We start from the raw sequence: 23450 nt of genomic DNA on the forward strand, positions 1-23450 counted from the left end.
TTGAACTCCTGAACCATTTTCCCCAAAATGACATGTGTGTATGTTAGCATTTTGATAGAGAGCGCCATGATTACAAGCCATTCTCTGGTAATTGTTATTCCTCTCTCACTCCCCAGCCTTTCCTCAGTATATGATATTCCTCCTGGGCAGTTCTCTGCTCTCAGGCCAGATTACTACCAAGGCAAGCTCCAGACGCGCACAGAGCTCCTGATTCGATTTCAGATAACGAAAATATCAGGGCATCCAGAGGGGAAAATGCTTCAATGCCGACAGATTTCATTTATCTGAGAAGTGTGAAAGCAAGGATAAGGGGGAGGGACAAAGTCAACCATGTAATATACTTCTATGGAGCAGTGTTTATGCATAGGCAAGAGAGAGAAGAAATGAGCGAACAAGAGGGGGGGAGCGTAGGAGGTAGATGGAGGCAGATAGTGTCTTATGAATTTCATATTAAGATTTTATCATTTAGAGCATGTACCTAACAGAAGGCATCCAGCCTTCTCCTGTGTAATCTGCTAGAAGCTGTATGCTACATGGCAGCAGCTCAGTGTGCACTCTCTCTGCACTGTGAGGTGACTGCAGGCACTCGTCCATATTGTGTGCACATTATTTAGACGTCCGCAGTAATAAATAATAAGCACCATGTTTAATTAGAAATCAAAATACCAACAGATTATCATACGGCGTACAGAATGTCTCCAGTCTTGAGGGTTGTATGAGAGAGCAAATTGGGCACCAGTCACACATGGCTCCCTGTGAGTCAGTGATTGACATGGCGACAGCGTGACGCAGACACTGAATGGGAAATGGACTTTGTGTTTCAACCCACGCAGCCAGACCAGCTTCCCCCTCTGGTTACCCTGGTGCCCGAGCCGTATCGTGCAAGCGTTGAATTTGCATCAAGGCCATGCAGAAGACTCTCCCCCCGGAAAATAAGTTGAACCAGGTCCTGAGGGAGACTTGAGGAACAACCACAAAGGAGCGCGAGCCGTGCCTTGAAGCAGCCACATTCAAAGGAGTCCTCACAGCAGTGTTCCCGCCTCCCCCCTAGCAGGAGCGTGTTTAAGGAGGGCATGTGTACAATTTGAAGCAGCATTGTAATTACCTCATATCCACATCTTCTGGTGCAGCACACCTTTACACTCCTCCATTAGCCCCTACCCCCTACTGTCCCCTTGTATCACTCTCTTAAATACAGCCTCTCATTTTACACAGAAGAGGCTTTTCTGGGTCTGTGCACCAAGCTAACAGCTGACCTGTCACTGCTCACTCTTCCCGAGGCTTTATCGTGTTTTTTTTTAGACTCTGAATCTACTCTTTTTTCTTTATTCGTTTCCTCAACTTAACTCTACAAAGAGAATTTCATCAACACACTGTAAAAGCCGTTACACACCTCAGTAATAACGAAATCCAATGCTCTTTTGCAGACGTATACATTAACAGATTAGATTCTGTACAGATTGAATCCACCGGACTGTTGAGGTGTAACAGAGATAATCAAACATACGGTATTTTCCACAATCTCCGTTCCTGCTGAATGCATTTCAGCCCTAATTTTGAATGAAATCTATAGTTCAGACTATAATACAAATATCATTACCAGTCGGCTTGGCGTGTGTGCTTTTCTGCACTGCGTGCAGTGGGTGTACCAGGTGTGTGAGGCTGCCTCCCAGCGCCTTGTTAGACTGTCTGGGGTGCTGTGACTTAAGCCTCGAGGAAGATGTATGGCAAGACAGGAACATGTGGGTACCAGGGGAGGAGATGGAGAGCCTCCGACCATTCTTTTTTTAATGACACTCTGATACTCAGCCTGAGGTCCAGTTGCAGCAACAGCTGCTTCACTTTAAATAAAGCAAAGCCTCTCTCCCAAAAGGGACAGTCTCATAACTTAGCAAGCGAAAACAGCTGTCCACCACGGCCAGTTTTTACACAACGGCATCCACCAGCCGTCACAACAGCAAGAAGTACTGTAAATGGATGCCAACTATTTAGAGTTAATTGTGTTTGAGCTCTTAGCGTGAACTCTCTGCTGCTCTGAAGCATCTTACTACCTGCAGACTGCACTGACTGGCCTGCATGTTCATAATAATGCATGAGAACGGCTCAGCTGTGAGCGATAAAAATGGTTATGCGACTTCATGTTTTGATCTCCCTTAAACTGAAGCTGTTGGAGTCAGAACATTCAGGAGGGAACAGTTTTGTTTATATGAGGATACAGCATAATCTCCAGACTAATATTAATAGTGATATCAAAATAGTTTTTTGAAGCTGTTCATCTCAGTTGAAATCTTTCTAATAAGGCCACAGCATACAAACCCAGAAATGGGTGAAATTGTGATGTTTCTAATCTTTGTAAAAAATAAAAAATAAATAAATAAATGAATAGCAAACATCTCCTGTTATGAGGGGACTGTACTTTGCTTGGGAGCACATAGAGCATGAGCCATCTGTGCACAGTGCAACTCTCATTTTGCCGTTGACAACATTTCATCATCATCTCGACAAAATCTCAGTAACTCTTTCCCTGGGAAAAATAATGAAGCACTTGGTCTTGTTTATTGCCTATGTATTTTTGGTCTGTTTTATTGACTGTTTTTTTTTTGGCAGTACCTGTTTTGAAGCTTTGTTGATCCATTTGCTGAGAAATGCTGAATCTGAACTAAATCCTCTTCAGCGAGGATACAGTAGAGAACATCTTGGTTTTTAGCAAGCCGGTTGTTCGCTATTGTTCCCTGCTCCCCGCTATAGTCTCGGAGGCAATCTGTTGTGTCACCATGAAGCCCAGCGTCTGAGCTTCTCTTTGATTGTTGAAAAAGCCCGGAGAATCAAGATGTTTTGAACATGATAAGTTTTGAGCATAATACACATGTTGTATATATAAACCCATCAGTGAACTGGGATGGTGATTATTCCATCCCATTGTCTTCCAGCCCCGCTGAAGTCTGTATATGCATGAGTCCATGATGTTGACAGCTTGGCAGACCAGCAGTAGGAAGAGTGTGGGCGAAGGCCAGGCAATACACTGAGCTGAACTCTCAGTCTTAGAGGCCCACACGCCTTCATTATTCAGTTGGAATCTATTGAGCATCTGGGACTAAATTATTCATCAACATCGACCTAGTTCCAGGGTGCTAAGTTAGATACTTGGATGTCATCGGGCGTTCTGATAAGAGCTGCTGCAGCAGTGTGATAGCTGCCATGGGTAAATAGAGAGTGTGTGCTCGGATCATAAAGACTACTATCCACCATTTCGTTATTATGGACTGTAGTTTTGTATCTCGGGGGCCCCTAGGTGTGTGGAGCTTAGAGTAAGAAGAGGGAGGCATTCTTCATCCTGCGTCTAACCATGAGCCATTTTCTATCTGCTGCCCCCCTCCCCTCCCTCACTGGCACACTAATGATGTGTTGCTGCAAGAGTGAAGCTTAGGACAACAAACTCCTCCCAATTAGTCTGTGCAGACTACAACGCCGGTCAGATCTGGACACTAGCAGGCCACTATCAGTGAAAATCAGTGCCAGCATGAGAAATAATGGCACCCGGTCTGAGCAGGAACATGCACTGAATACTGATTCCTCTGCTTTTAGGGGCCTTTAGAGCTTTGGCTATAAGTGCTGTTGCCAATTACAGACAAGATATAAATAACATTTTCAGCTATAGCATTGGCTTGAAGTGGAGTCTTGAGTATACCCTTGATATGATTTATCCAAGATTATTATGAGAAAATGGGAAAGAACAATATGAACAACCTTGTAGCTGTCACAGATTTTTCTCACTTTGCACTGATATTATTCTCTGCATTTGCCCTGTATTTGTTCTGATGTCTACAGTACCATCTACCCAGAAAGGCTAAAACAAATTATCTGCTCATTTAAAACCAAAGTATGTGCTGTCCTTTTTTAATGTAAAAAAAAAAAAATGTTCTAGCCATTTACTGTAATGCAAAATATTCTGAGCATTATGACTGCTGAAGCAATATCCTTGGTTCTTTCAAATATTTTAATTAGTAGTTAATTATCAGGTTACTACTTGATATTTCAGCTAACACTAACACTAACACTTCTAACTATCTGTTAGTGATATAAACATTCCACATTATACAGCTGAACATCCCCAGGTCCCTTTATCATACAGAGTGATTAAGATAGCAAAACATCCCCAAAGAGAAAAGGTGCTATTAGAATACAAGGTAATTGGATTATTAGAAAAAAGTTTCTACAATTTACATCTAGAAAATAAATTAATAGTGTAATTTTACATTATTTAAAAAATGTATTGGTGAGACGTTCATGCACTCAGCCTCTGGTATCAGTTCTTCCTTGTGCTTGTCTGAAAATAGTCACAGCCCTTGGGGAACAGTAAGATGCTTAGATCAAATGGACTCTGTGAGCATATGTGTCATGGACGTGAAGGATCAGCCGTAGTTAGGCAAAATCCTTGTGCATTTTGGCAGACGGAAGACAACGGCTTTTAGTGTGTGATGATCATATAACATGCAGCCGATCCATTTCCTGTTTGATTTTTCAATTAAGCCACAATTTTGGTTTTCTCCAAAAGTAGTGGGATTTACAACCAGATCTTAATAAGCAACAGATAATGGACAGTGAGTTAAAAAATATATATATATATATATATTTTCTTATTTGTAGGTATTATATACAAGCAGAGAAAGAGCTTTGCAAAACAAGAAATCGTAGTGAACAAAAAACATGGCGTACTAAAAATAAATAAATAAACAAGCAGAAAGGCAAAAGAAAATAGCAAGCATCCTCTGTGGAATACATTACCAGGACAGTAGAGGCATGCTTCAGATAAACCCTTCAGATGCCTTCAGTGTCCTCCTGACTTTCAGCTTGTCTCCAAAGAGACATGTTGTGTGCCAGAAAGCATTCATCAAATTAGACCAGAGAGAAAACAATGTGAAAACCTACAGCTCTCCATAGAGACATGCCGACAGGTTATCACAAAGAAGGTGTCTCTTGCTCTGGAGCACCGGGGGCTAGTAGCACACAGCATCCTCCCTGAAGAGCAGCCCTCCCCTCTCCCTGCCTCTCTCCCTGCACAGCCCAGGATTAAGAGGGGAACACATGCAGTCAGAGAGAGGAGAAGTGTACAAATGTTGTGCATTACTTTAATGCCACCGGCTCCAAACGGTATTAGAAAGTGGGCATTGGACACAGAGTAGTTGAGCATTAGCGCGGGAGCAGATAAGTGTTTGTAGAGTTGTAGATAACCTGATGTCCAGTAGAATGAGACTGCTGACTAAGCGTTAGTGAGCACATACGGACCACGGCTTGGCCTGGACATCTCATTAAGGAGGGACCATTATCAATCCTCAGAGATCGAAACCAGCATGACAGTGCTAAAGAAAGCACCAGGGCGCCTTTCGGCTGAGTCAGGTTGGAATTTCCTGGTCCATATCCGCTTTGATGGTTCAATCAGTGCAGAAGCCAAGGTCAGTCGATAGCTTTATTTCACTAAAAGCTATATTGAGATTCATTTTTTTTGGTGTGTTTATTCTCTACATCTCCCCTGACACCTAAAGTATCTGAAATGGCTCTGCTTAAATACTATCAACATTTTCCTATGTTTTGGACACTAAAAGCAGGTTACTTTCTACTTTATCTAATTCTTTGTCTACTTTTTCTGTTTCAAACTCTTCTCCCCAGGTTTTTTTCAGTGTACCTCATAGGAGTGTGCTCTCTGCTGCTCCGAGCAGAGGCAGATAAATGAGCTGTGCTGTAGGTTCACCATGGTTTCAGCACTTTACCGCTAGATTAATGATGCTTTGCGAGCCCCGAGCCTTTGCTTTTAGCATTTTAGAAGTACCTTCATAAAATGAACTACAGGTACATCTTGTTTATACGTTTATCTATCGGAGCATCTTTCCTGTGGGCATGATGCTCCTCACATCAGTAACCTTAACTCTTGTAAGCTAATGAACCTTTTCTAAAACACTGTATTTCGGGAGATTTTCATAAGTGGATGCTATTTAAATAAGAAAAGCTACTTTTTTATTTCCTGCAAAATCGTCACATGCATCTCCTTTTTTTATTTATAATACCTCCCTTAGAAAAAAATCTCCTGTGATTTCAGTGTCCTTTTCCTGGCATTCCAACCAAGCTACCTGTCAGTTTTCATCACAGTGGCTAAATTGCATGGTAAGCCCCTCACATAGTCCACATTGAATCGTCACGGGTGAAAAAGAAGCCAAGCGTTGGAGGAGGACACCATGAATTGGTAATGTTATTGGATTTCAACCAGGTCATGACCACATCAAAATGTTGACCTACAAACTAATCCTGGAAGGCAGACTGATGCCCAGTAACATCTGAATTCATTTTAGTGTTGATTCAGAGGATTACACCGGCCACACATGCGCAGGATTTATTTAGAAGTGTAGCATAGGGTTGATATTTTGATAAGATAAGATTGGACTTTGAGGTGACTCACAGGAACAACTGAGCTGCACTTACACAGATCCACACACAGCCTTTGCCCTTGGAGGGTGAAATGAGTATGACATTACTTTATGGTATTGTTATGAACGTACTGGTTCCTGGTCTCAATTAAGGTGCAATCCTACATTTATTCAGTCCTTGCAGTTATTGGGATTGCTTTATAATGTATTTTTTTTTAAAGGTCAGGCCTGATGATATCTGAGAATTTCATAAACTCAAACTACGCATTCATATTTTCTCCCATATTGACAGCCAAACTAAAAATAGGCAACTTATACATTTTTTTTATTATATGCAGCTGGACTCAGCGTCTATATGTTTAATTAGAAAATCAAAGATTCTCTTGTAACGAGACAAGCTCATTTTCACATTTATTATTGGGCTGGAGCTGAAGACCGTACACTGTACTGCAGCTCTCTGACCTGAGCGAAGAGACAGAAACATCTAAATATGAACGGGCATACACCTCCGCTCGGGTTATTCTACAGGGAGTTAACCTACATCTACTACACCCACATCACATTGCTTCCTCTTCTGCTCTTGCAAATAAATTTGAAGGACAGAGTTGAAGGGATGTGAGAGGTAGAGAATGAGAGCGGTAAGGTGTGAGGGAGCGAGAGAGAGAGGGAGTATTGATTCCTTGATTCCCGTACCTCTGCCAGTGAGCAGTGTCAAGATCTCCCGCCAGGAAAAACAAATCACAAGACTGAAGTGATGGATGTGGCACTCCAGGATCCGGTGGTTTTGCCATCTGGATGGCCGACACTGTATATCAGCTTCATGCGCAGCAAATTAAATTTACATTTGGACGGCTTCCCCGGGCCTCACCCAGCACAGATGCACCAAAAACAGCCCTCCACCACAACTCCCTTAATGGGTTTGATCTATCATTTCCAGGTCTATTATGTAAAGATGATGTTGGTCCGTGTTCAGAATGTCAAAATGATTTTACAGTCACAATAAAATTGCATTATGTGCAGCCAAATGGATGTTAAGCAAAATGACATCACCTTTAATTTCCTTAAGATGAGTCAATGCTAATCCAACTTGCAGGAATATTTTGATGCACAGTCCAAGTCAGTAATAGAACAAATTCAATAAAAGCTGAAGTCCATCTTCATTTTTTGGTGCCTAATGCATTTCTTATCCCTTTCTCTTTTTTTCATTATGTGACTGTCATTTGCCAGAGTATGAAACACTCAAGTACAATAAATACTGTCAAGCATGTATTTGGGGATTTAGAAATATTAGCACAAAATAGGTAACAAGAGGTGCAAGGCTAAATGTATAGCAGCAGGTAATTGCGCTTAGCATGCAGAGCTCCATAACCGAAAATCTAACCCGGCCCCGAAGAGGCTGCCATGCTTAAATGAAATGACCTTTAACGCAGAGCTGATCAAATGGCCTGAAGCAAGACTATAAAAGAACATTGCAGTATAATGTTTTACAGTGTGCTTTTTTTTGGTCTTTTGTTTGCCCTTTCCCATTTTCCAAGAGGGTAAAATGTATCGTGTTTGGCAGGTGAGGAAGTGCATTGAAAAAAAAAAAAACGTCTAAAATTAATTTGGTATCAGAGTAGTTGTGGCAGCAAAATAATGAAGCACCTCTATATGTGCCACGATATTGTATTGTTTTCTTGGATGCTTGTTTTGCCAAAGAGATACTGAATCACATTGAAAGAAATAACATAGAATATTGATTTAAACCTCTGCTGCTCTGCCCTTTGTTTTCCAGTCTCTCCTCTTTTTTTTCTGAAGCGTTCATGGCTGGTTGTCCTCTAAATGTCAGAGGTGTTTTGTGATGCCTCTTAACAATCCCTTGAAGGGCTATGCAAAGCCACACACTGCAGCACAAATTGAGCATGCGAGTTGACAATTGTGCCGTGAACTTTAGCCTCCACTGTTCCTCAATAATCAGATCTCATTTCTGTAAGTATAGTGTTGCCTGGAAAGCAGTGTAGCAGCTGCCACGGTGCCAGGCAGTGTGTGACCGTGTTGACAGATAAATCCAGCAGCCAAACAGTGTAGCTGTCTGGATTCACATCTCATCTGCCCCACTCTCCTTAACCTAACCCTGTGGAAACACCGCTCTCTCTCATGTCTTACCCCACTGATACAGCTAAGTATTTCATACTCTTCACCACTCTGCTCTGTGCCTCTCTTCTCTTTTCAGACAACCGATGACTTGCTGGTGGCATCAGCTGAGTGTCCGAGTGATGATGAGGACATTGATCCCTGTGAGCCGAGCTCAGGTGGGTTAGGTTAGTCATCTCTTTTTTATTCTACTTCTTTCTGGGTGTCTCAGTGTGTCTCTGTGTGTCATAGTCCACCCCCACCAAGACACTCTAGGCACAGTGTTTAAATGAGCAGATTGGAGTTTTAGTTAAAGCCTGAACACCTCTCAGAGGCAGAGTTGCTCTTCTTTTGGCTGCCACACACTGCAAAGTACAGCAAGCTGGAGGCGCTCCATTAGGTCTGTCTGGGAAGCTTACATTCTGCCTGGATATGCTTTCACTGATTCTTACATTGAGGAAAGTTAAATATAAATGCAATAAAAAATGTTACATTCATAATATATTAATGTAAAGTCACCTGTAAATTAGTTGTGCAATATAATTACTCATTTCCTTGCTAAAAGTTGTATAAGATACTGCTGTGTGAATCTGATGAGCAGCTAGTAAGCTGCAAACAGGATGAAGAAGATCAGTACTATTATAGGTGAGATGGTGCCTATGTTTGGCTCAAAACGTGCTATTTAGCATGATATTTACTTGATTTAATTCACACAAAAGCTGAATTTAAAAACACTGAATTATTTATAAGCTCAGTGTAATGGATTCCCTATTTACAGTCTCTATGCTAAGCTAAGCTAACTGGCTTGGTTCTAGCTTTATATTTATAATTCAGATATAATTGGTGCCATCTCTCAATAATAATAATTTAAAAAAAGCTATTTTCTTTAATGGACATAAAATCCTTACAACTGTTGTTCTTTGGCTTCCATCCATTGAGATTTAACTCAACACAGTTTTTTTTTCTTCTTTCGAGCAACACCATGTCTGAGAATTGCATGCATAACTAAAACTCCACCGCTCAAGGTGTTTTGTATGTGTCAGAGCAGTTGTTATTAATGTGTTTTAATTGTGCACCTCTTCATCTTCATCAGCTCATGGCATTTGTTAAAGAGCAAACAGGGCCGCTCTCTCCGAAAGAGAGAGAACAACACACAGTTGTAATTATCAGACCCACATTACTCCCACCGCATGATATCGAGGAGGGTAAACCCAGAGAGGAGTGTGTGAAATCTGATGTTTACACATGTGTGTAGCGGGTCCCCACTGTTGTTAATTAAGTTCTACAGTGAGCAGTGGGAGTTCACGATAGCTGCACATGACAGGAGGTTTTTATGATCGCAGCACGTATCAGATGTCTTCTCTTCATAAAACAAACTATTTTGGTCTACAAGTTGTGGTGTTCATACCCCCTGATACATGAAAACTAAAAAGAAGCACCACCATCCCACCTCACCTGGGTGTTGGAAGAGGTGTTTTTGTCAGCTCCGACAAATTTAGATTGTAAATCTGTTCCCTACGATGCCACCATACTTGTAATCTCTTACCTCGCCACACATGAAAGGCAATTAGATCTGAGCCTAGTGCCCGTCCATGAATAAAATGATTTTCAAATGCATTCTGACGCGATGAGAAGCACAGAGAACAATTAAGTCCAGACCCAAGGCCCCCCCACTCCATCTAGATGTGCTATCGATCAGTATGTGGTCATAAAACCTCCACTAAATTAATGTCTGCCCCACAGCATAGACGATCAACTTTCTAGTCTGTCTGGCTTCCTGTTCCTCTGGCCGTCCACTGGCAAGATTAGGTTTTGCCACTCTCACTCTCTTCCTATAACTCTCTCATCCTGCACATTAGAGTGATATTCCCACTGGGCAGCATTACAATAGGTACTTCCAATGTACATCTGCCACCTCTGTCAAATACCGTACTCAAGAGATCGCCGTGCGTACTAACTCACACCAACAGCTTGCATTATGATATTTTTTGACAAGGGCATCTGCCAAAACATCAGTCGCGAACTGTGTGATGCTGAGGGACGCACACTCCCAGAGCAGAGTATCCCTCTCCTTCTGTGATCAGTGAAGGGGATTTGACACCAGAGCTGCTGGCTCCCAGGGTGGCAGCTGTCTAACACCGTATCCTGATTAATATCTACATTCAAAACGATTCACACGCTCTGCCAAGCACTCGCCACATCTCAGTTGTTTGTTGCTGGACACAAAGAACCGGATCCACTGTTGCCCATTAAGACCTACTTTCTCATATTACCGTTCACCCAACTCCTTTTAATGACACCAGTAATATATCATTTTTCATGCAACACCTTGACAGCCTGCTCAGTCTGCCAACTCCAAAGCAGAGGGCCAGATGTGTACACCTTTGATACCTCCCCCCCCTCCTCTCTCTCTCTTTCTTGCGCTCGGGCTTCATGGCACGTGTGTACACTAGCATAATGTTGGTGCATAAGTGATCCCAAGAGGTGAGCTATGAAACACACTATTATGGAAGCTATCTGCGGCCCAAGGTCAGGTCTAGATCATCCCTTATATCACTAGAGTCTCGCCCCAGAGCAGTTCCTATCAGCCCTTGAGTGACATCAATCGGGTAAACTTACTTATTGCCGTGCTTTATTTCTCTTACCTCCGGAAACCATGGAAAGCCAGTGGTACCAGCAGAGCTTATCACCCGGCAGGACTCAGATTAGATCATACTGCAGCAAATTGAATCCTCCCCCCAGGAAACCACAAAGGAATACACAGGCCCATGATGCTGCAACACACCTGATCTGTAATAGGAGGCAGGTTCGGGTTGTGTGCATTTACTGTGCAGCTGAATGTCACTGTGTGTATGATTATAGGCGCATTAACGCATGCTTTGTTTGTAATGGCCTTTGAGGAAATCGTTTAGCTAAGCAAAATAAAATGGATGCAAATGTTTTGCATAATGACCTAATGTGGCTTTAAGGGCAATCCAGATTTAAAAGTTCAGTTTAGTTATAAAGAATACTGTATGAATCTGGCATTTGGCTGAAAGGACCCCTGCATTGACAAGAAAGAAAAGGAAGGTGATTGCTCATTTAAAGGCCAGAATGAAGTGTTGGCCCAATCATCTGGAGAAAATACGGTTGTGGTCTCAGTATCCCGGCGAACAGTCTATTGAGATGTTGACGGCCGCTGATTTTCGAGTACCAACCTCAGGGTTCCTGGTGAAAGTTAATGGAACAGGTTGTTGCGGAGCTGCATGGGGTCAGAAGGAGCGGATGTCTCTTACCTACCTGCTACATTTCATGGACGTCATGTGGGCTCTTGATGGAGGGCAGCTGCTGCACAGTGATCCACATCCAAGGTTGCAACCAGCTACTGCCTTTGTTCCTCATCATTTGTTTTTTTCATCCTCTAAACAGTCCTGGTTTGGCTGTTAGTCCCCCATATTTCCTCAGATTAGCCAAATTCCACACACAAAATATTGACGAAGTATTTCTCAAAATGAATAAAAAACAAAAGGCCCACAATATCAAGATATTTTTCAAGTATTTGTGGGTGAGAGTCAAAGACAGACCATTTCATTTAAATGTAGGAAATGGGCAGTGAAATTAATGGAATAAAATAGCACATGTTCCAAATTTATCTTCTGATATTATAGTAAAAACATTTTTCTTTTTTTTTCTTTATAGAAATAGTTATTGTACCATGCCATGATACTCCCCTAAGTGTTATTGTAGAACAAAGCCCATTGTGCATCATGCTGAAAAGATTAAGGAGAGCATAAGGGAGTGTTTCTTCAGAATTCATAATGATTCTCCTCTGAACTTAAAAATTCTCTGATCTCAGCCTCTCGTGTCGTCTCTCATTTTTTTTCTTCGTCTTCTTTTTTAAGTAGCACAGAGTTCACAAGAAGCTGAGCGATATGTCCTAACATTGATGCATCAGCCGGATGTTTGTCTTTTCAGTGTGTACAACTTCACCTTTTCCACCATTATTAATAATGCAACATGTAGTTGTGCAAAAAGCGACTTGTGTGGGGAAGAAAAAGAAGAAAAAAAGGAAATGCTGGGTTTCTTGTCAGCTATGCATACACATCAGCGACTCTCAGTGAGAACTCTTGCTATATGCAACCCTCTACATTTCACAAATAATCTCTTAGTGCCTTTATTCTCAGCTCCAGTAGCCCTTCACTGTGGATTGCCCATAGGCGGGTTAAGGTTAATCATCTCCAGTTTCCACTTCTCTCTATGGTCTCTCATCTTTTTCTGTCCCGAAGCATTCTGCAGTGACATTAGCAGCTACTAATGTGTTTGACATTTGTTTTAATAGATTTAATTTATGGGTGGGGAAACAATACACAGAGTAAAGCGATAAATCAAACGGCAAATGAATAGTCTCTTTAACCCGATGGCAACGGCTGGAATGCACCCAGCCGGGAGGACAAAAAAAATTAAAGTAAATTATTGTTTTAAAAGTAGCTGTGAGATTAATGAAACATTAAGAGCACTGCGCTGGCTTAAGAGGTCACTGCCCACATTTAATAGGTTATTCAATCATACCCAGCTGGAACTCTGCGTGTGTTCATTCCTTCCTTTGCTGAACACAGTGGCATGCACCTTGCATGCCAACAGACTGCTGCTAGCAGAGATGGCTCAACAAATGAGAGACCCCTCAGAAGACTGGATGCTTATTGAATGTGATCAGAGCTCATGCCCATCAAAACACACACTGATGATGACCTTCAAGCGACATGCAAAACATATTTTGCCGTGGCTTTTGCGCGCAGTTCGCCAATTTATGCCGACAATCATTTTTTGGAATTTTGCCTTTTTTGTTTTCCTGCACTCTTTCAATGAGGATTATGCTGTCCAAGTCTTCTTTCTACATCCTATTTTAAATGAAGTGTGTTCTGAGAGAAAACAGGATTTCACGCTTACTGTCAGTCTTTCTCTCTACTGATCCCACCATATTTATATTTTCAATTATTTTTATTTTTCTACCACACATCTTTCGGGTGTGCTGACATTGATGCTAACACAATGTGTCTGTTTATAAGTCTAAGTAGGGCATGAAAGGCTTTGCTTTTACCCCAAGAAGAGAAAAGAAGCCTAGCCAAAGGTCAGTTATGATAATAGTATGAGTGAGTTAGGGCTTGGAAATATTACCAATGAACAATCAAGAAATGTTTTTTAAAGTCATATTAAAATACTTTTTTTTTTAACTGTTCCATATAGCAACAGTATGAAAGAGATCTGATTTGATATTCAATACTGTATACATCACATGTCTGTCGTCAGGACCAGAAATATCCTCTAGCAAAAGAACTCCAGTTTAGTATGTATGAAATAAATGTGTTGACATATGTGCAAAAACAAACTAAAAGACTATATTTATCTCCTAGTCTGATGAAGATGAAAACTAGTAGTGCCTCAAATTGATTGAAATAATACATGTTTTGATGTTATTTTTAGATCCCACACACAGAGTTACTAACATCGTAGACAGTTCGCAAAACACTTTCTGTCAAACTGTTTAAAAAACACAGTTTGTAGTTTAGATATAATTATCTACTTTTGCATGATCTTGTCAACATAATGGAAAACGCTTGTGCAGCTTTAGACCCTCTCTAAAACTATAGACCCAAAGAACATGTAACCTGAATTTAATCAAGAGATGAACTCCAGACTTGTGGCGTTCAAGCCGAGTAAGCTCGGCGCTCTTCTTTCATCTCACCTCTTTCATTGGAACCCCTCTGGGCAAAGGCTTAAACTGCACCATACCTTTTACTGGGCTAAATCAAACACCTTTTAATAATTCTCACTTGGACCTCATTTCATGCTCACTCAGCTCTCTGTTCATCATCCACCATCAGCATGAGCCGAGCCACTTCAGACCCACACATGCGTGCTGTCATCAGGCATACTGCCAGCATGTCACAAGTACAGGATGGCTTGCATCGCTTTTTGAGGACACTCAGATAATTAAAGAGGGAAGAGGGATTTAATAAGTGTTTTGGCTCTGCTGCAGTTGATACAGTGACCTGTCTGCAGACTGATCCCCAGCTATATAACGGCTCTGACAGCTTGTGATTATGGCTGGATATGTGCAGTAAGAAGATGGTATAACACTAATCTGGATGAATAACAGCAATGTGTCACTGAGCATGCCAACTAAGCCTGGATCGCACTGAAGGCATCCCACAGCCACACCTCCAAGCTCTCCACGATGCACCATGCACCTTTCATGTTTGTCAGCTGCTGCAGATCACAGGAACTGGCCACACAAAACCTCCTTTTACGACGTCATGCTAAAAACATCTTTGAATTATTTGGGCTGCAGTGCATCCATTTGCTAAAAAGCATCATCCATGTGTGCTATTGTGCAACTCTCTCAACCCATTACCACCACCAGTTAATGAAAGGTCAAGCCCACTCTGTCCATTCAATATATCCTAAGTAGTCCTGGTTGCTCCATTACCTTTTAACAAGCCTCACACGCACCTGAAGTTACCCGCCCCCCCAACCCCAGCTCCACTCTCCATGTTTTCCTTCATCCGTGCCCCTCATCAACCTGTTCACCCTGTTACAAATTGCCAAACAAATGAACCTTCTCGCTGGAGACAAATGAGGAAAAATAGTCTTTGAAGAGGACCATTTATTCAAATCCTACCTGACAGTGTGGAATCTCTGATCCCATTCCTCTCCTTGAGAGCACATGGCAAGAAAAAGAAGTCAAGCAAAAAGAAAGGGAATCACATCAAGCATTGCACAGGCTTTTAAATGACAAGTTCCATTGCACCAGCGCTAATATCTGCAAGAGGCGAGCTTTTACATCCGTACTGAATTCAGGTAGAATTAAGAGAAAAGATGCTTTCAAATAAACCCTGTAGTAACCAGAACATTGAGGCCAAACCAATATCATGTTATTACACTCTTCACTGCCTCTTTGTATGGCAAATGAGTTCCATTGCCAGGCTGTTTCATTTTCTTCACTAACATTTATGGATCGGGGTCATATAAAAGATCACGTGCTGTACGCTTAGTTGTTTTTGGTTTTCCTGGTGCACCTCTTCCAGAGAAATATCAGTGAGGCTCGGTGAATGCAATGATTTGTAACTAAATTTCAGAAACATTAACTGTTGTCCTTCTGAATAAACAGCATGGACTATGATGGTCCGTATGTGATACTGTAATTTAAGCCTCGCTCCAGGGTGAGGCTGAGAGGAGAAAGTTATTCTGCCAGGTTTAACACAACTGCAATCTTTCAAAAGTTAACCCCCCTGAGTTTACCTCCATCACTTCACAAGTGCACCCCTGCTATGCCGCTGTGAAGCTAGGCGCCACTTTAAGGTCATTTTCTTCATGTCTAATTTTACCGTTGGGTACGCTCGAGTAGAGCGTATAAGAGCAGCCATCATTTTAAACACTTGTTTCAGGCGCTATTTCTCTCTCAGTTTATGTGCCTTCATTCTGGGGTGATGGAGTGCTAATGAACAGACAGGCAGATGCATTTTGAGGTCTGAGGTCTTATGAGGCTTTCTCGAAGGCCTTGTGTCTGTCATATTACTATGGCTGAACCCAGCCTGTGGGAGAGGGTGCACAGCCGACCTTATGCGTAACAAATGAGCCGCATCAAGTGTATCAGGTAATCTAAGAGACTACAAAAGATCCCCGACTGCCATCAGGTGGCTGTTTGATAGACACTGCTGAGACCAAAATGCAAACTAATGAGCTGTAATGAATGCTAATCTTTTTGGACAAAACATGGCTCTGTCAGCACTGTGCTAACCGCAGTGTTAATCCTTTAAGTAGTGGTCACGACTCAGCTTTCTTTGTCAAGATATTAAATTGGATTTTGCAGGAAAAGATTGGAAATTTGGATGGAATGTTTCTGTGTAAATTTAGAATTAAACAAATGGCTCACACAGCCTTGGACTTATTTTATTTATTCTTTTTTTTTTTTACTTTTTACAAGTCATGAGAGACAAATAGTGGTCAGTTGATTGAGGAGTTCCTATAAGTCTAAGTTCCGGGCCCATGGGGAGCCAATCAACAGATCCAGGCAAGAGGAAATAACAAAACCCAGAGCTGGAGGGGTGAGATCGTTGAAGGAAGAACAGCGCACCATAGTACTGTTAGCACATGACTCGCTCCTAATATAGCAGACTGAGGCCACCTGCCTCCAGAACTCTGTCACCTCGCTGTAGGAGCCAGCCGAGGCCTCGTATACAACCCTCAAGTGTCACATCCAGAGTTCCCCCCTCCATCAACCTGCTATGTTATCTACACTTTCAACTTTTTGACCCCGAACAAAGGATAGATAGCAAATATGAAGGTAACTCACCGTTAATGCCCGCATAGTGGGCTGCTAGGGAAGAGCCATGTCAACCAGTGGCTTTTGCCTACAAGGCGAGAGCATTCTTCACACCTGTCTGCAAGGATAAGTGGGCTTGTCACAAGCAGAGCTAATCTGTTGCAACGCTCAGTCACACTCAATCCCCCAGTGGTTCTCTGCGCTTGTCCTTGAATGTCTGCTGGCATTGGAAGCATACTCGGACCGCTGATCAGTCTAACCACGGTGGAAAACATGTCAGTGAATGGCTGCAGCATCTCCTCTTCTGGCAGACAGCTTAGAGACCTTTTTCCCTTTGCATGCCCTTTAGCCCAACATGAGCGAGATCTACCTGAAGGAGGCACATGCGCTGGCTGTGAGGGTCGTTAGTTAATATTACACCATTCAGAGCAATGTTGTCCCAATATTAAGCTGTCAGTCAAGAAGAGAGATGAATGCAATCAAAAACGTTATTTCTAAAACTATCAACTCTGAATGACACATGAGAGAGATGGAGAACAGTGAAGAGTGCTATCACAAACATGAGGACTGCTGTATTATAACTTGGACAGTATTCAGAATTTGAAGTGGGCGTGTTGATGCCGTTCACTCCCCTATTCATTGGTGAAAATGATCCTCAACAGTGCAACAGACACTGTCTTTTGTCAGACAATTCAACTTATTTATTGTGTAAACACGGTAGAGTAATAATAGTAACAATATTATAATGAAATAGATTTGAAATATAATCCAAAGAAGGAGGATAGTAAAATGTTTGCAAGCTAATGGTGGGTTGTAGTTCCTTAGCTACAAGTCATGCATGCTTTTTAAATGCGTGCTATGCAGTTTAAAATTCTAGGCTATATTTATTTTATTTATATTTATAGAGTTATGATGAAAATACCATCCCCATGTGACATGAACATCAAATGTCAAACTCTTGAGTCTTCTTTGCACAGTATACAGCATTAAAGACTTTCCATACTGCAAGTTGTAATAATGTAACCAAAATTCAAGATAGTAATAATAATATTCATGGTAATAGGTATCAAATGTGAGAGTTCTAAGAATTTTCCAATGTATAAATCAGTTGAAGTCAATGGATGCTTGGAAACTGCATTCAAAATTTTATAATACAGTGTTTAACAGTGATGAAAAGTACATTGCAATAGCTGGTTAAATACTCAGTAATGTGAAGGACACACTCACCTTTACACTGTTATTGAAAAACCCCAGTAAAAATGTGTTGCGTTTATCTTGTGCTTGTTTGACATTGAGAATTCACCATAAATACAGTATGTAGGATGGGATGTGCAATAATGCTGCCTGTCCTTCATGGATCAGGAAGAAATGACCGTCTTGTATAATGAGAACAAGAACTGCCCTCTTTGTTGATGCTCCGAGAAGTTAGTCTGTCATAAAATACGCATGTGACAAGATGAGACAAGGTGATTATGACAAACTTTTATAGCAGCAAAATCTTGTTTTTCATGTATTCTCTTTTTGATGTATGATAGGATAGAGAGTTATTCTGGACTGTAGATATGGGCTCTAGCTCAGGAAGAGAGTTTCTCATGTGGAAATATTGCTCTGACTGGCCAAGATCAAAGGCTTTGAATAATAAAGAGACAATGTTGTGGTTCCTGTTTTAGGGTGAAATTTCTTCTTTTTAAAACTAATATCAAAGCTAAAGAATGCAATTATTTTCTATCAAAATGCTCTCGAAAAGAGGAAGTGAGGAAAGTGGGACAGGGAAATGGGACAAAAGGGACTATCTATCCATTTTCTTGAAATATTAAAATGTTGACACCTATACTAAAAATAAATGTAATGTCATGACCCACAAACATGAATATTATTATTATTATATAAATATCGTAGTTAGGCTACTGTTAATGCACTACGTCATTAGTTTCTGCTCATTTGCTCAAATCTCAGCTCTAAGTTTCAGTATATAATGTGTGTTCATTAAACTGTTTCTTTGTGCTGGTGAGTATGGCATCCTCAGTTAAATGACACTTCAACTGACGGCTCATAAAAGCTTTAATGTTGTACTAAATACACAGTGCTGTAGCTCCATGAAGCTGCTGTAAGAGCTGACGAAAGAAAACAGCAATTAAAATAATATTCATCTCCTCATATCCTCACAGAATATAGCACTGTAGTCTTATATTCTTTAGACTTTAAAGCCCTATACAGCAAATCTCAGCCCGAGAATGAAGGACTGTACTCCAGCCATACAGTAGATTAGCACTTTTAGTCCTAACTTCACAAAACCACAGAAAACCCCACTGTGTTAACTCACGATAGATAGATAGATACTAGATAGATAGATAGATAGATAGATAGATAGATAGATAGATAGATAGATAGATAGATAGATAGATAGATAGATAAAACACATTAAAAGTTGTAGGGCACACAACACATTGTCATTCTTATTCTTCATTCATTCTTATTGCCATAACAGTGCAGCACACATAGTGCTAATGTCTTGAATGAGCAGTTAACATTCCTTAATCAAGAAATGTTAGCCGCTCATTTAGAGTAACAGAATTGCAGCACATTAAGCTAATGTGGCGGCCTTGCTAGCTTACACACAATAATTACTTTGAAACAGTGGGGAAAAAACAACTTGCCTTTGTTTGAAAGACATACTTTTATATGCTAATACTCTTGCTATTTTTCCATCTTCAAAATAAGATCTCTAGAACTCATGTTAGATCTAAAAGGACTAGTAATAGCCTTAAAAGCTAAGGTAAGAAATATGCATAGCATGCTACCACAGAAAGAACAAGGAGGTGCATGATATGTTGCTTCAGTGCTCAGGATTCCCATTGTATATTCAGAGCATCGCTCCATCACTCAGCACTCTGTCACAGTGTGGCTAGGAAAAGCAGCAAAGAGAAATACTGCAAAGCTTGCTCAATGTCCAGTCAACAGAGGAAATAATTCAGACCCACATCTCAACGCAGCTATTTATGTCTCTGTTGTTACTGTTTGTTTGTCCAGTGTATATGCAAATTGAAGCGTAACATCCTCACGTCAACATAACTATGATCTGGACCCATGAAGCTGTAAATCTCAAATATTTTGTGCCCCAATCCAGTGGAACCAGATCAAATGCTTTCATATCCAAATGTTAGCGTCGAGTGTTTGGATTTCACAAACGCAACAAAGAGAGCTTAAGCAGAAATGATGACTGCTACAAAAACACACAGAGAGATGTGCCAGCAGGACTGAATAATATCAGGGGGCTGATGTGTTTTCAGAATATGCTCCATTGAATGGCACCATTTCAGAACAGAAGTGGGGACAGCCTTTGGCAATATCTGCTGAGTCAATTGAAGAATTGTTTCTTGCTGAAGGATTTATTTTCAGACACTATGGGATGCAGTCACGTTGCTGGATGTATAGTGAATGTCGGGAATGTGGTTGGTTCATTCATGACTGTGCTGTAAAACATGTAATTAGCAGTGAGCTTTTAACTGCGCCTTCTCTGAGAATCATTAACACATTAGTCGTCTTGTCGGCTGGCTCTTCTGGATTCAGCAAATCTCTCTACTCCACCTCATCTTCTTCACTCTGTGAAATATGAACAATTACAGTTCGGAGAATATCATCAGAATAATGTTCTGTAGAAATTATAATGCTGATAGGCAGTAGATTAGGCATGTACTTAAGGCAAAGTCTGAGAGGGGGAAAATAACTGCAGCTCCTACATTTATTGAAAGTCCTAATAGATACTTAAGTTTCTCCAGGGTGCTGCAAGAATGACTACTTGGCATTTCACAAATAATTTCAAAGTAACTCTAAAAAGACATGAAGTATAATCTTCAAGAGTTTTATAAGAAAATCCACTTGGGTTCTGGTGTCTTGTTTTACTGTGAGGGTCATTTTGACAGTTTTAGCTGGCATTTCATCGGATTGTTAAATTATTTGGGTATTTGGGTAATCATTTATTTAAGACAGAAATATTTCTTACTAGAACTTCCCTTACTATTGAATGTCATTTCATTTACAGTCATTAATGACATATACCTTCTTGGTCTGTCATTGTGTAATCACACATTTTTCTGAAAAGCCCATCAGCCAACATCTATTCTTTTTGTTTCAGCATCCTCGAGGCATGCCGTCTGTGCTGTCATTCAGCTTGAAACTGTGTTATTGATCCTCACATTCAGCTTGAAGAAATGCATTCATTCACTACCATAAATCTCGTTATACTAATAAGGATAACAAGAAGAAGATGCTAAGCTCAGTCCATTTGTGGTAATCATATTTCTGCTTTCCTTCCAGCCAATCCCACCAGCCAAACGGGATCAAAAGGTTACCCAGGCACATCGGAGGTCTTCAGAGAGTCCAGCAGCACGACAGGGATGGTGGTCGGAATCGTAGCGGCAGCAGCGCTGTGTATCCTGATCCTGCTCTACGCCATGTACAAATACCGGAACAGAGACGAGGGGTCGTACCACGTAGACGAGAGCCGGAACTACATCAGCAACTCGGCACAATCCAACGGGACCGTAGTCAAAGAGAAACCAGTCAACACGGCAAAGACGGCAAGCAAGAACAAGAAGAACAAGGACAAGGAGTACTATGTGTGATTGTCAAACATTTGGTCTTTGAAGGACCAACTTAGACATTTTATCAAAAAGACAAATCAGGACATCAACACGTGTACAGTATAATAACAAAGATGAAGATTATTTAGTCATTTTTCCTAAAAGACAGTGCGCTGAAAAGTAAATATGAAAAATGAAAAAATAACTTTCTTGAGACTCAAGCAGGGGAGATGTGAGAAAACATATACAGTCCAGAAAGAGAATGATTGAAAAATGGCTCTGGTGACCAGATGAAAAAGAACTGAAAACATATCTAACATGTCAACCAAACAACATTAACCCATCAGTGAGACTTGTTTCCTTGGGCCAGGACTATGTGTTCTAACTCCCTTGTTTCTGGTAAACAGAGGAGCACAGATGCACTTTGCAAAGAGAGGTTCAGCATTGCAAACTTAATGTTTTTCATTTACATTGCCTGTGTTTGTGTTGTTGAGACTTTTTCTAGAGAAAATGACACAATGCATAAATAAATACATACATAAGTACGCCAAATATTTACTGTGGAGGAAGAGAAAAAAATATTATATCAGGTGACGGTAAATTCAGAGAGAAAGAAAAAACCCTGATGGATCTCCGAGGGATCAGCCAAAGTACTCACTCAAGAGGCAGTGATGGCGGGCAAAGACTAACACCTGGCTGACTGAGCCGCCACAGAGCAAAGATGAGAGGGATTGGCAGTTTCTCTTGAAAAGACTATGGTTTAAAAGAAGAATATGTCCATTGTGCCAGTAAGAAATTTGGAGGCCTTCGTTTTCACGTCATGTGAACTCAAAGGAGAGAGTTTCCTCACGGGGCTGAGGACGTCTCAACAGTGATCATTCGGGAGCCATGCACGCAAAATTATCTTATTACAGTACATATGTTTATATACAGTACAACCACATCTATATGTGCTTTCTGGACTGTGACAAAGTGGTGTTTTATAGCCTGTTGTATAGATGATGCAAACTATAACTGCTCCTCAACCATTTTTGGAATAAAACAACAAAAGAAAAAAACAGACAAAAAGAAAAAACATAAGTGTTATAAGTGTTGCTAGACATAGAAGATTTTATGAAGACATCTGCATTTTTTTTTTCAGTTTGATAATTATTTGACTCTCCCCTGTTTTTACATGTGTTCCTATATAGTTTTTTATACAAATGCCAACCAGAGATACATGATCCCGGACCAGTAGTAGCCAAACCATTCCCAAAAAAAAAAAACTTCACAAGACTATGATAGCGGAGAGGCGTGGCATGACAACTTGTGAGGATCTTTCAAGGATACTGGTAGAATCACTGCCTTCCTCCTCAATCCCGACGTACATGAGTGAGAATGAAGACCGAGAATATGAGTGATGATGATGGATGGTGACAGTGATTAAGATAAATTAACTTGCTGTGTGTGTTTCCAAGTGGTATTATAAGATTGTCCAATGTGTGCTTGGGCTGATGCAAACCCCCCTCACCCCTCCGGGAGAATAGCTCAACTACGTCTCCATTTCAGCTGTTCTGTGTTTGTTCTGTCATTCTGTCCGTCAATTCTGCTTTCCAGAGACCTGTACTTGGAATGAGTATGAGGAAAATGACCATGAACTATAAATGATGATTATAAATTCTCTTTGTTTGCTCCTCTTTTATTTCCTCTTCAGTGTTTTTTTTATGTTAAATTGTAACCCTTCTTGTATTCCCCGTAAAAATTAATTATAAAAACTAGTTTTGAAAAATCAAATGAATAAAATATTACCTAAGTGAACTTAAACCAGTCTACTGACAAAATGTGTCAGAGCAACATGCAGGTTTTATGAATTTTATTTTTCATCATGCAGACACCCTTTTCATTAAGAGCACTAACATCACACTGTGACATTGTCTGACTCATGGTGGAAAGTCTAAAGCAGAAGTTCTCCTCAAGATGTAAAGACACTATGATGTAGTTCCACTTAAACATTGTAACATTTAACCGTATATGACATTTACAGAGGTTGCTCCT

At 40.8% G+C, this 23450-nt stretch overlaps 1 protein-coding gene across 14 annotated transcripts in view; it reads left to right on the plus strand.

Moving 5' to 3' along the window:
• Positions 1 to 22136, plus strand: part of LOC310997959 (neurexin-1a-like) — a gene marked incomplete at its 5' end in the record, with an annotated part of 248122 nt that extends 225986 nt beyond the window's left edge. For 10 of the 14 annotated variants that reach the window (XM_083987824.1, XM_083987818.1, XM_083987829.1 and 7 more), the window contains 2 exons: positions 8632 to 8719; positions 21151 to 22136. In XM_083987824.1, the coding sequence (XP_083843950.1) occupies positions 8632 to 8719; positions 21151 to 21458 (396 nt within the window). In that variant the 3' untranslated portion in view covers positions 21459 to 22136. The remainder of the gene's footprint in view (positions 1 to 8631; positions 8720 to 21150) is intronic. The other 4 variants (XM_083987828.1, XM_083987819.1, XM_083987821.1 and 1 more) reach the window with 1 other exon arrangement.
• Positions 22137 to 23450: the final 1314 nt, after the last annotated feature.

Source organism: Trachurus trachurus (genome assembly GCF_905171665.1).
Source record: "Trachurus trachurus genome assembly, chromosome: 15".
Classification (NCBI taxonomy): domain Eukaryota; kingdom Metazoa; phylum Chordata; class Actinopteri; order Carangiformes; family Carangidae; genus Trachurus; species Trachurus trachurus.